Source organism: Stylophora pistillata, chromosome 3, assembly GCF_964205215.1.
Source record: "Stylophora pistillata chromosome 3, jaStyPist1.2, whole genome shotgun sequence".
NCBI lineage: Eukaryota > Metazoa > Cnidaria > Anthozoa > Scleractinia > Pocilloporidae > Stylophora > Stylophora pistillata.
In genome coordinates this window covers 12,968,176-12,982,500 of record NC_142521.1, presented here as the reverse complement: position 1 = coordinate 12,982,500, position 14,325 = coordinate 12,968,176, and the positions used below count along the sequence as shown (strand labels likewise).

At 38.9% G+C, this 14,325-nt stretch overlaps 1 protein-coding gene across 1 annotated transcript; it reads right to left on the bottom strand.

The window, feature by feature from the left end:
- Positions 1-8,014: 8,014 nt before the first annotated feature.
- Positions 8,015-10,560, bottom strand: LOC111335858 (putative serine/threonine-protein kinase drkB). Its single transcript, XM_088755551.1, has 2 exons — positions 9,420-10,560; positions 8,015-9,031 (listed from the first exon to the last, which is right to left on the bottom strand). The coding sequence occupies exons 1-2, from the start codon at positions 10,440-10,442 to the stop codon at positions 8,834-8,836; spliced, it is 1,221 nt and encodes a 406-aa protein (XP_088611677.1). The 5' UTR covers positions 10,443-10,560; the 3' UTR covers positions 8,015-8,833.
- Positions 10,561-14,325: the final 3,765 nt, after the last annotated feature.

Here is a 14,325-nt window from a genome sequence, read left to right as displayed (position 1 = left end):
AAATTGTCTTCAAAATGAGCTAAAACCTTGAATAAGTGAGTGCTGGCCGCTGCCATTTTGAAAACGACTCAGTAACCTTATCGTGCAGGCATGCCGCCACTTACATTAAATACAATAGACACCCGCTAGTTCAAACTCACTAGGGTAATGGAGAATCATTCGAGGTCGCGGAGGCTCGCGTCATCTGTTGGTCTGCCCCGATTGTGCCTGGCAACTTTCGACCAAATTTTGGCGTTTAGAGCAGCTTTTTGCAGTTCTAGTTCGAGAAATTTTTGCCTTTCTCAGCAATTTTTCAGCAAATATAAACGTAGAGCAGATATCGCCATGCTCCAGTTAAAACCTTTAAAGCACGCTGTAAACCAAATCCATGCTTAACAGACAACATCCGCGGATTGATGAAGACCAGGGATGATTGGCGTAAGAAAGCAAAGAAAACAAATGATCCGCTATCTTGGACTGCCTACAGATATTTCAGAAAGGTAGTAAAGAGGGAAATCAGAATTGCTGAACAGGATTTTGTTGCCGAACAAATCCAGAGGAATCCAAATAACACCAATAATATCTGGAAAGCAATTCGCCAGTGCATCCCCAGTAAATCTACATCTCAGCGAAGATACAGTAAGAGCGACAAAGCTGTTGCAGACGAATTTAATCAGTTTTTCGTATCTGTTGGTCAGAGCACTGTTGACAAAATTACGTCCCTGGCTAATGAATGCAACCTAACACTTAATCAGAATTATTTTGTACCGAGACAATATGCTCTCTCTGACCAGTTCACACTGAGTACCTTTGATTATAAACAAATAGAACGTATAATAGCAGCGATGCCTTCAAACAAGGCCCCAGGGATAGACAAAATCCCGATTCGTGTCATCAAGGATTGTCTTAATCCAATTGTTCACCCAATAACGTCTATTGTTAATGCATCCTTTCAAAACTGTGTTTTTCTATCAAAATGGAAAACAGCTGTGGTTACACCAATCCCAAAAGAGGGCGACCAGGAACAGGCAAACAATAATAGACCCATCTCACTTATACCAGTCTTATCAAAGGTTTGCGAAAGGGTAGTACATAATCAGCTCACCTCGTATCTGCAATCGAATGACATCCTATCAAAGAGCCAAAGCGATAACAAGAGATGGCATTCGTGCGAAACGTCTGTGATTGAAACAACTGACACAATTCTTAACGCCATTGACAAAAAGAAGTTAACGGCAGTTGTTCTATTAGATATGAGCAAAGCCTTCGATAGCGTCAATCACGACACGTTAATTTTAAAATTGCAAGATGTCGGAATTTCCAGTGACGCTCTCCAATGGTTTCGTAGTTACCTAAGCAACAGGACACAAGTAGTACGAATCCATTCAACGCTATCTGAGCCTTTGTCTGTGACCAACGGCGTCCCTCAAGGAAGTATCTTAGGCCCACTACTACTTAGCATATATACGAACGATCTTACATCGATCCCACAGAAATGCAGCACTCAGAGTTATGTAGATGATACGAAACTCATCACTTCCTTCGAACTTAAAGACAACCTGGATGCAATTGCTGATTTGGAAGACGACTTGTTTAAAATAGGAGAATGGTGTTCCAACAACCAATTGTTACTTAACCCTGGCAAAACCAAGCTGATGATATTTGGCAGCAGGCGGATGCGTGCAAAATTACAATTTCGCTCCCTTTCCTTGATGGGTGAGGACATCGTCCCCGCAGACACCTCCATAGACCTTGGTGTGATTTTGGATTCTAATTTAACTTACGAGGAACACGTAATTAAGACCGCTTCCTCGTGCATGTCCCGCCTCGGCCAAATAAACCGTGTCAAGCATGTTTTCGACAAACGTACACTTTTGATGATTATTAATTCCTTAGTTTTCAGCAGGTTATTTTATTGTTCCAATGTTTGGTCAAATACCTCAAAATGTAATGTTAACAAGTTACAGGCGGTGCAGCACTTCCCATGCCGCATTGTTAGCGGTGCGCGTAAATTTGACTACGTTACACCAATTCGCAAGGAACTAAATTGGCTTTCAGTTCAAAGCCAGCTTTACTACCGGAACGCTACTATGGCCTTTAGATGCATGTCTGGTCAGGCTCCAGATTACCTCTCATCAAAATTGGTAAAGCGAGCCGAGGTTAGTCGACGTAGCACCAGAAATTCGCAGCTTTTGCAAATTCCATTCTTTAGAACAGCTAGCGGTCAGAGAACATTTTTCTATTGAACTGTAAACTTATGGAACTCTTTGGATAATTCCTCTAAACTGTGCAACTCCGTTAATGTCTTTAAAAAACCTTTAAGGACCAATTACTCAAAGAGTTGTAATTTTATTTGTATATTTGTATACTTTTATTTTTCTTTTAGAACATTCAGATTTTAAAACATCTTTAATTGTAAATAGGATTTTTTAATTGTAATAGGACTATTTTTATAACATTGTCTTTGAAAAGCCCTCATGGGGAAAGTCAATAAAGTATGTATGTATGTATGTATATCAAGCGCGAAAAAGTCAACGATTTGACAGAAAACTTCATTTCAAGCGAATTGCTTGACCTTCTACCTTTTGAACACACAGCCTGTCACTTGACAATATTTCCATATGGCTTGCCGATTGTGATCTGTCGTCCATAACCATGGGGTGGTGGAAATTGAACCTTGCCTGGGTGGGATGGGGAATTAAAACCGGAACGGTCAAGTATTCGCAGCGGTATACAAGTGTTTCATCTTTGAATAAGGTGTTTTATGAGGTAAAGAATTCACTTTCGCGACGTGGCTCAGAAGTGAAGGTCTACTGGAAAGTCATGGTCAGTTATCTTGCCTTTACAAATATTTTGACGTCAGATTTAGCCCATTAGATCGCAAGTAAGACACTGCATTGGTGTTATAAGATCTTTTAAAGGAATTTGACAACATCGTTGACATGCCCTTGTTAAAGAAGCTACGTGCAGTGGGTACCTCTAAAGTAGCAATAGAATGGTTTAGAAGCTACTTGACCGGAAGAAAACAGTCGGTGAGAGTTGTTGCGAAACATCTGAACCCCACCTAGTCTCGTATGGTGTATCACAAGGTTCAATCTTGGGCCCGGCATTTTTTAATATTTACATCAACGATCTACCATGTTATTATGGCTCACAGTTATACCTCTCATTTCCCGTACGTGATGTCACCTTAGCCGCCGATCAGCTGATAAAAGATCTTCGGAACATAGCCGCATGGTGTTGCAGGAACAGTCTACTCATTAACCAGGACAATGACGTCAGGTTTTGGTGACTCCGTAGATGCTGACGAAGATACCAGATGATCTAAGCATTACACTATTCAGCAAGGAGATTACATCATCTAAGTCTCCGAAAAACCTGGCAGTTACAATGGACTGTAATCTAACGTACGACGACCATGTAACTCAAGTAACTTCGAAATGTTTCGGTAGCCTTTGTCAAATCAGTCGCCTAAAAATATCTGTTTGATAGGCGTACGTTGATCACTATAATTAATTCTCTCGTACTTAGTAAATTATTGAATTGTTCAACGGTATGGGCTAACTTTGCAGCCCGGATAGTTGCTGGAACGAGAAAATTTGATCGTGTTACACCTAAACTTAAGCAGTTTACAGTGGCTGCCAATTATTAAACAACTTGCGGTTAGGGATGCTACCAGGGTATCTAAATGCTTACATGGACTTGCACCTCCATATCTTCGTCAAAAGTTTAAAACCAGATCGGAAGTGCACAACTGCAACACTAGGAATAGGGACCGCCTACATATACCACTCTGTAGAACAGCTGCAGGTCAGCGCGCATTTACCTTAAGAAGCCAAAAACTGTGGAATAGCCTCCCAGATGAGTCTCAGTCTATCACTAATTTAGATGTATTTAAAGTAAAAATAAAACAGCATTTTTTAAGGGTATTTTTGGAAAACTAGACGCCTATCTGCGTGAACTCGGGCTTTCAATATTGCACATCTGGAGTTATCTTTAGGGGACTGCCATATTGCCATTGTTACTGTCGTCACGCAATTTCATCATTGCTGGCCACGAATAAGTACACTTGTGTTTATTTTTGTCTGCTGGAGTGTAATGAATGTTGTTATGGTACTAGAAACCAATCAAAATATTATATTACCATATAGGAGTAGGTTGCTGCAGATGCCAAAGGTTGAAATTCAAGGACTTTTCAGTGACTTTGAAGGCCAAGTGTTAGAAAATTGAAGGACCACTTTTAGAAAGGTTTGCGTAAGCAATTTTAAAATTATTTACCGGTTATATTATTTCTCAGCTTTTCCATGAATGTACTGTAATTTTCAACTTGAAAACTGCTTAAGAAAAAGCATTGCAAAAATCAAGCCTTAGTCCTCAAATTCAAGCACTTTCAAGACCTTGAGTTTTTAATTTTTAAATTTAAGCATCTTCAAGGACTTTGAAGGCTTTTATGAACCCTGAGTAGGTAATTTATTTGTCTTTAACTGCAAGGAGAAGGGAATTTTTTATCTATCATTGGTACCAAGCCATAGTTTGTTGCCAAATGTTGCACCCAAGGAGAGTTGTCAGAAATCAGTAGATTGAAGCAATATTACTGTTCAATAATTCATATTGTTTTTAATAGAAAAATCTCTGTATATTGAATACTGCCGATGGCCACAACAAGAGAAGCAGTACTATTTACAGCTTTAGTGTATTCAATTAGAGGCATTTGACTTTCATTACATACCAAGAGGGAATACACATATTTTGGCCTTTTTGTGGGTTTAAAAATACATGTCATACAAAAATCTGAAAACCACGTCAAAATTCCTGTGCATTCAACTATTATTTCATACAAGATTTTCAAGAATTGATTTGCTGTCAACTGAATCAGACAATACTTCCTTTACTGTAATCACTTTAAGATCTAAACTTACTTCAATTCCACAAACATCAGTTTTGGCAAATCATCTGACAGTAAACACTTGTTCAAAGATGAATTTTCATAATCTTTTGCCATACTGAATAACCTTGGATAAGGTGTTTGAATTCTAATAACTAAATGGTTTTATTACGGAGTGTGGAGGTGCGGGGCGGTGGCCTCATGGTTGGTGCGCTCGACTCCGGATCGAGTGGTCTGTGTTCGAGCCCCGGCTGGGACATTGTGTTGTGTTCTTAAGCAAGACACTTTACTCTCACAGTGCCTCTCTTCACCCAGGTGTATAAATGGGTACCAGCAAATTTAATGCTTGGGGGTAACCCTGCGATGAACTGGCATCCCATCCAGGGGGGAGTAGAAACACTCCTAGTCGCTTCATGCTACAGACAAACTTGCGCTTGGGTAAACATTTCTTTTCCAGAAACAGCGAGCGTACGTAAGCATTGTTGGATATCTAGGAAACAATTATGACGGTAGTGCCAATCGAACGGATTTTAAACTAGCATGGCGCTTGCCAGACTACAGATACTACTGTAGCAACAGCTGATTGATTTCTTAGACTACCATACCACGTTTAAAATCTTCTGGACCAAGAAACTAGCTGATCACTTCCCACAGAGCCAAGTTGGTGACGAGAACTAAATTGATGACACAACGCGCAAATTACTTTTTAACCAGGAAAACACTTTAGACGCAGTAGAGCAAAAGCATTTTTAAAACCCCTGAAACTGTCCAAGAATCTACACACAAAGGCGACTTTCACTGTTATGAGAGATGAGATTATTGAAAAAATCCACTCAATCGAAACGGCGGTTTTCAGCTGACCATGCTTTTAAACAGCTGATTCGGCTGGTAGTAGTTTTTACAATTTCATTGATTTATAGGGTGGAATCACTCAAGTAGCTCTTAAGAAGCCTCTCTTTCATTTATCCTTGGCCATTACATCTTCAGTAGAACCAACGGTGCTAAAATATATTTTTAGAGTACTCTAACCGTTGTTGGAAACTGTACGTTACATTTATTAATCTTAAACATAAGTGATCTCGTTTATCTATTACATAACCAAACCGCATGTATGCAGCACGTGTCTTATCGCCCCATATATGGTGCTGTTCCACGTGCTTACAAGGAGACGTGATGTGTGTTTTCGTGAGAGTTGTGAGAGGGAGTTAATTGGAGTGTAATAGCAAAATCGAACCAAGAAAATAAATCGTGAGTACGCTAGCTTTTGCACGTTTTCGACACCGTACACAATCTTTTTTATTTTTTGTGGTTGTTTACACAATGTGACCAAATAAACGGATGCAAGTTCCCATTTGTCAGTCTGTTCAAAATAATTGGAATGCCATTTAACATTTATTAACTTATATTAACAAAGAAATCTGTCTGGTTTCCCCACGAGTCACCTCTGGTAACTTCATATCTCAAGTGGGGCGCCAAAACTTCAGAATGCTCTTCTTTTGAAGGTTGAAGCTGTTGGATTTAATGGCGATCTAAAGCATTTTCTTTTCTAACCTCTTAGAAATCAGAAAATTGTCATTTTCTGACAATTTTTATACCAGTTTGTTTTCATTTAGGTATTTAAAGTGGTCATTGTGTTTTTTTAATTAAGGGCTTTTGGCTTGGGTTGTCGGTATGGACTTGAATTATTTCTTTTGTTGTCTCAATGACGCCATCGTCTGTATGCCATTTCCGTTTTTTCCGCAAGCATTCAGTGTGCTTTTTGGATTTATCCTTTTTTCCTCTCGATTTGGAAAAGCACTCTAGACGCTACAAGAGACGCTGGTTTTGTCATTCACTTTTCTACTTTTCAGGTCTTTGGAGCAATACTCTCGGTGGCTTTTGGTTTTGAGCTATTCTTAGCTCCAGTGTCCCCTCATGCAACTCTTAGAGTTTAGTAGAACGACATGTCTGGTCAGGTTCTGAATAATTACTGTTAATCCTCCTATTCATTCATAACGTTTATTCTCGTACACACATTGTTCAAGAAAAGGCTACGCACATCAGTGAGATTTTCAGTATCACCTATAATATCAGAGAGTTAGTCCACTTCCTGATTTTTCACAGCCCCAACGACTAACACCTCAGTAATCCATTCAAGCTGTTAATTCTCACTTTTATAATTGAACAGGCAAAAGAGTCCGACAATTAACTTGTATGACACTACAAGAAAGGAACAATATATGTTTCTGAACCAAGATGTCTATACAGTAGCTGCTGGCTGCGGTTTAGCAATCGTGGCCAGATGAGATACATTTACTAAGCTTAGAAGCAGCTATCTGCCACTGCACTTTAAGAACGTTTCTCTCAAAATTCACAGTAAACCCTAAGCTACTTGACGTCTTTATCAATGTAAAGGATTCCAAAAAAACCACAGAAAGGTATGTTTATTTTACACGAACTGACAATTCAAAATTTAATAACATGTACAATACTTCGAGTACTTATAAATGATTGACTGCAACACTAATGCTCTAGATGACTCTAAGGGGTCGGTGAGACGATTAACGTCAGCTCAGATGGCTAACATCACGCTTTGATAATAAAACAGTTATTACTTTTTTTGCAAAAAAAAAATAATCGTCGCAAAAAAACATGCAAAAGTCAAAATCAACCTAAGATATATGGTGGTATATTCTTCACTGATTTGATAAACTAAAAAAGTTAAGAAAGCTTAGAATGGGACACTCAAGGGAAACCTAAAATGTATTCATAACTAATAAATAAAAATTACCCTACATGTATTCGGTGCGAAAATGTTTTGAAACAATTATTCTTTTTAGACGTTTTGTTGTGTAGTATCGCTGAATATTTTTACGGTTTGTGCCGTAGGGCACCCGTAGGGCGAGTCAAAATACAAATAAAGAGTAAAAATACTCAGTGATACTACACAACAAAAACGACTAACAAGTAATTTATTATCCAACACGCCAAACTGTTATTTCAGAGCGGGCGAATTCCGCGGATTTTTTACGAAGAGTGCGTGGAGCGAAACGGAATTGGCGCGTTGACGCGTTTCTGTTTGTATTTTCTTCAGTAAATGGAGAAATTTCGAATTCTGTTGTAAATTTTGTTGTGTAAACCATTCTGTTGCCGCGCAACTGTTTTGATTACTCGTATTGAGATACTTCTCACGTTTATTCAATTCAATCAGCAAAAGTTAATATCTTTCTTTTAATAGAGTTACTCCAAACTTAGTGGCATCTTTTACGCTCTTTGGAACTGAATTTTCTTCATATGTGTTCATCACTTCCTCGATAACATTGACAAAACGCAAGGCAGCCATTCGAAATTTAGCGCTAATGCTAAATTCACCTTACGGAAAGTGGTTATAAGAAGATGTAACGCAATCCTCGATCGATCCGAGTTCGAGAATCTCTATAATCACGGAACAGTTATACCAATAAGGAATAGTGAACAGGATATTATGCTACATGAAAAGTTCGTGCTGCGTATTCTCTTTTGGGAAAATTGGGTCAGTTCCATCAATACTTCATGAATAACCTGTCTTCTTTAAATGATTTCACAATCCAAACTTTTTAAAGCATAAAACATCGGCTTGAGGACCAAAGTCCATTTAAAGTTTGCTATAGTAGAAACTCTAGCCATTTTACAAATTTACATAAAACAATTATTTCGACAAGCTTCCCACGTTTTAAAAAGCTTCTTTTAGTTTAACTTGCCAAAAGTAGTTTTAGTAATTTTTCCTCATGTAGACTGCCTAAAACTACATTTGTTAGTCACCCACATCCCCAAAACTTTTACGATTTTCCACTTTTCAAAATCAATGATGCACACACATTCTATCATTATGGGTCATCGATGTGCAAAAATCGCAAACTTCGATCAATGGGCCATTGGGTAGTAAAACAGCACTATCATAATTATATAGGTCAACTATTTGCAAAGAATATTGAATCATGAGCTATCTGCTTACGACGACTGTTCGAGTTCATCAATGATTTGTTGCATACTCGGTCTCGACTGGGGAACTGGTTGCAGACATCTTCGGATGAGTGCACGCAGAACGTTCTGCGTCACCAGTGCGACTTGTTGTTCACGTCTTTCAGGATCTGGCAGTTCTCGAATGCAGATCTCACAAAGAAGAACACCAAAACTGTACACATCAAGCTGAGCACAAAAAAAATCAGTAAATGACAAAAGTGAGAGCGATTTTTTTGTAACTTTCTTCCTGCTCTATGGGGGTGTTTCTATAGCACTACTTATCGGATGGAAGTGATAATCTCTCATTAAAAGCACTTGGAATTTCTAGTTGTTTCTGATTATAAAAACCACAGTTATCTATAAAAGACAAGGGCCCCGTTTGGGCATAATTTAACTCTGCATTAAAAATGTAATTGTCGGGCGATTCTATATTAATTAAATGGAGCGAAATTTCAAGTTATTTGATTGGTAGACCCTGGATCAGACAGAAATATAACAAATAAGGAGAAACAAAAATAGGGAGTCCTACACAGCGGATTTGACAAAAACCAAGTCACAATAAACTTGAGCTAACCTTGGGTGTTCGATTTGGGGTGTGCGCTTCGGGTCCACTGTAAATCGGGGTCCCTGGAGCGACTGTCATGGTCTGTTGCTTGAAATTAGCAGTGCCATAATCTGACACTTTCGCTCGCCATTGATTTCCTTGGCGACACAACAACACATTAGCACTGCTGATGTCACGATGAAGAATGGGAGAAGGTCGCTTTTGATGGAGGTAGGATAGTGCTCGAGCTACATCTAGAGGAATAACAGAAACCTCTGTCTCTGAGAGAGATCGCTGCTCCAATAGAGCTCGTAAACTCGTTTCCATGAGCTCAGTTACAATCAAAGGTCTACCTTCGATGTTTGTTGTTCCAATGAACTGCAACAAACAAGGGTGACGGCATCTTGAGGCAATGTCCATTTCTCGCTCAAACAGTCGGCGGTTATAAGGGGAGATAATAATATTATGAATTCTTTTCACAGCAACGGCATAACCGCAATACTTCCCTTCCACAACTTCTCCCCAGGCACCACGCCCAAGAATTTTCTCTGTTAGTTGAATTTGATTGCGGGGAATCACCCAGTCAGGTAAGTTTTGTGCCTGATTTTCCGCACGTAAAACCTGCTGAGCTGCTGCAAGCGTTCTTTCAAGTTCATGTTTTTCCTGGTCTTTCGTTATCAGCTGTCTCTCCAAGGTAACAACTTGAGCCCGATGTACCCGTAATGCTGATTGAGCCGCTGACAGACTTCTTTCAATTTCAATCCTTTCTCGATCTTTTGTTTTCAGCTGTTCTTCTAGGTTACCGACCTGTTGCACCTTTCTGTTCAGTTGCTCTTGGATACTGTTCTTCAGCAACTCTTTCTCTCGTAATTGACCTTGTAAGTTTGTCAGCTTCTGGTGCAAGGTATTGTGTTGTTGTTCTTTTTCCCTCAAAAGGTTGGCCTGTTCTAATTCTTTTTCCTTCAGTTGTCCTTGACAATGCGCCAACTGTTCTTCCACTGCTCGCAGTCTTATTGGGTATAAATTCTCTTCTTGTCTAATTTTCTCTTCCATAGGTTGATTTGTCGTGTTACAGAGAGTTTGCAAGCTTAAATTTTGCCTTTCCTTTGCTTGTAACTGTTTTTCTTTTCATCTGGGTTGTCCCTGTAAGTTAGTTGGATGAGTTTCCATTTCCAGTGCTCTGTCTATTTTGCTAACAGGAAAAAGAAAAAACTAATTTTTTTTTTAGAATAGGAAATGTACTGAATTCATTGTGGCTCATGCACAAAAAATTCAAACTGGGATGTCCGACTTAAGAGCGAATGTTACCAGTGGTCACACATTAAGTGGCAACAGCTGAAAAATCAATTTCGCCCATATTCCAGAGTTATGTAGGTCTCAATGAAAAATAAATCACTGCATACTTCGCTTAGCTGAATATCGATTTATTTTAGAGAAAATCGATAATGATTGAATTCCGCCAAAGTGCGGCTTTTGAAGCTCAAAATTTTGTCGACGAATCTCGGAGCGTCGCGCCACGAATTTAAAACACTTGGACCGATGAAAAGTATCAAATCTTGAAAAACAACATCAAAACATATGTTGACAGCAATTTGAGCAATTGTTGATTGTTTTGTATACACAATCTATTTGAATTTATCCGACCATCTTCTCGATAGAGACATTGTGTTGTGTTCTTAGGCAAGACACTTTACTCTCACAGTGCCTCTCTTCACCCAGGTGTTTAAATGGGTACCGCCAATTAATGTTGGGGGTAACCCTGAGATGGACTAGCATCCCATCCAGGGGGGAGTAGAAATACTCCTAGTCGTTTCATGCTATGGAAACCGGAGTTAAGCACCGGACACCGATGGGCCACGGACTCGTAAACAGACTTTACCTTTTATCTTCTCGCTAGATTAAAAATAGGTAAAAAGTAACCCGTTATTTAACTATACACTAAACAAAATAATCGACTGAAGATCTGTATTTTGGAAGGCAAAGTGTAGTCCTTTTCGATCTCCGAAGGATTTTCTCCGATGTTCTCATTTCCCATTTCAAATTTTCTTCTTGCTTATTTTTCTTTGTCTTTCCCTCTTCTATTGATAAGATGAAAATTATTAACAGTTTTTTTTTCGTAATAGGGCTAAATAAAGGGACTTTGCCTGTTTCACCATTGAATAATTGTTATCGCATGATTGAAACAGATAGAAGGAGCAAAATTACTGGTGACGCAAAGCTTAGTGAACAAGTCTGAGGACAAAAGTGAAGTTTCAGTGATTTCCTTCTCAATCAATCTTCACCCACTCGAGGGGTTGCTCTCTGCGAGAAAGTCTCTCCAGTTCGAAGGTAATTAGAATAGAGTCTGCAACGCATAAAAATTTAACTTTTTACTCCGTTGAAAAATAATCTTATGAGGTTAATGGCAGTACCATCAAGTCCTGTGAAGTAGAGCGTGACCTTGGCGTCTCCTTGGATTGTGACTTGACTTGGCGCATCCAAGTCTCTCACCAAGCTGCACACGCAAACAAGTTGTTAGGTTTCATTAGGAGGAACTCTTGGTTTATTCGCAGTACCTCCGTAAGGCGTACATTATACCTCGGGCTAGTTCGTGCTCATCTTGGCTATGTAACCCAGGTCTGGGCGCCCCAAAGCATTGAACTAATTTCTAAACTGGAAAGTAACCAAAGACGTGCCACCAAATTCATTCTTTGCTTGCCTTTTTCAACAAATATCTCTTACAAAGAAAGACTAATGTCTGTAAACCTACTTCCTGTGTGCTACTGGCACGAATTACTAGATCTAGTTTACTTTTACAAGGCTACACAGAATATGATTCACTTAGATCCATCCGTTGTTCCCTTCGTGCACGAATGCGCGCATAGGACCCTGTACATCCGTAATGAGCTCTCAATCCTTTGTGCCTAAAAATGCAGGACTTTTACCTTTCAGAAATCTTTTTTCATTAGAACCACTAGAATCTGGAACCTGCTTATTAGTAGACTTGACCTAGATAATGTTACCCTTGAGAACTTTAAATCTGTTCTTTACGGTTATTACTCGTGGACTCTAGCAATAAACTATGACCCGGATTCTCCAAGGAGCTTCAAAAGCATTTGCTTGAAATGTAACACAGCCAGGTTTTTATACCAAGAAATTAGCTGCTGCATGCGATTTAAATTGCTACTTTTACATACTTTATACAATTATAAATATTTATTATATATACTTTATATATTAGTTATATACTTTAAATACTTTTATGTTCTGGGTCCGCAGTAATTGGCTTCAGCTGTTGCGGTGTCCCTGTCCAAATTTTAAAGTTATTATTAGTGTATTGTCATATTCTTATTACTAGGCTTGTATATCTTCAGTTTTTTTTTTATTCTTCAGGGCAAAGCTAATAAAATAAAAAAATAAATAAAACCACCAGTATTGGTACACAGTAATGGCTTTTTTACTTCTTGAAACAAAATGATGAGTTGACAGAACCTCGAATAAGTATTACTTGACAAATTCTTCAAAAAGAATGCAGAGGTGATGTCTTGTCAACACGGTCAATTTTTATAGAGACATTGTTTCCAACTTTAAATTTTGTAGGTTGGGTTTTTTTTTACTTTGGGTTACCATTTCGTTGTTGTACTTTTCCAGATTTTCAGGTTTTTTTTTGTCATTTTCTTGGTTGTTCCTCATGATTTTCATATTCTCTATGGCTTTTAATACCATAAACAACCTCATATGGTGTCATCTTTATTGCTCGATGGTAGCTTATGTTTCTGGTAACACTTGAGGAAGGGGTACTCACTATTAACGCTCTCGTATCCTCTTTCCAGGATCTATTTGATCTTTCAACCCAACCTTGAGTGGTTGGAGTTCGTGGAGAATGATGAGCCACTTTAATGCTATTTTCTTCATAAAATGTTTTCATCTTTTTGTTTGCAAATTCTTTACCATTGTCGGTTAGGATTGTTTTTGAAAAGCCATAGGTGTAGCAGTAGCGTTTGAATCCGCTAAGTACTTCATTGGCAGGCTTGGCGCTCAGAGGTGTTACCTAAACATACTTAGTATGATGGTCAGTTATGTTCATGGCCCATGTGTGCTTTTCAATACAATCACAAGGACAGTTACGGAAGTCCATTAAATCTATCTCTAAGAGAGATAGAAATGTTGGAAATTGAATAGGTTTATTAACAACCTTAACATGGCTAGTAACAGACTGCTGCTCAACATGAATTGGACACAGACCAACAAATATGGCTACCACTTTCACATTGACTTCCTAACAGTTGTTACTGATCCATTTACAAGTTATTTGTCGACCTCGATAAAAAGTGCAATTGTGAGCGAGAGCCAACACATTATGAATTTCCCTCTTGGGGACGTTTTTCTTGTTTTTCGTTTTTACTGAGTTTTCTGAACACACCCACTGCTTTGTTATGGCTGTTGATTTCTCCCACTTCGACAGCATGGGTTCTTCTGATTGAATTCCAAGCTGCGTCTCGGCCTGGTATTTGAGATAGGCTTTTGCTTTATCGAAGAATGAATCCTCCCTAAAAAGCGTTATATGCGATTCCTTTTTGGCCTGTTTGTTTTTTAAGGCATTCAACTGTTCGTAACATATTTCTCCAGGTACACATGGTACATGAGGTTCAGTCATGTTTCGAGCTCGAAGTCCTGGTCTCTACCAAATGTGCAGGTTTTTTTCTTTATGAATATTTCAAGAACAAGTTTGGCCGAGGGGAGGGAGGTCTGGGGCTAATTGTCAACGACACGCACCGTGGTCTAATGGAGAGAACAGATGTCTGCAAAGCTAGAGGTTGGTGGTCCAAATTGTGGTAAGAGTAATACAAAAGAATAAAAGAAGTATTATAGGGGTGAAGTGGAAGTGAATTAGGTGGGAAATATAAAAGATCCTGCGGGGTGGGGTAGGTTATATTCTCAAGGAAAATTGTGTGGA

Coding starts and splice junctions, on each gene's coding strand:
- LOC111335858 (XM_088755551.1), bottom strand. CDS start 10,442: ATGGAAGAGAAAATTAGACAAGAAGAGAATTTATACCCAATAAGACTG. Junction 9,032..9,419: donor CCCCAAATCGAACACCCAAG/GTTAGCTCAAGT, acceptor TTTTGTGCTCAG/CTTGATGTGTACAGTTTTGG.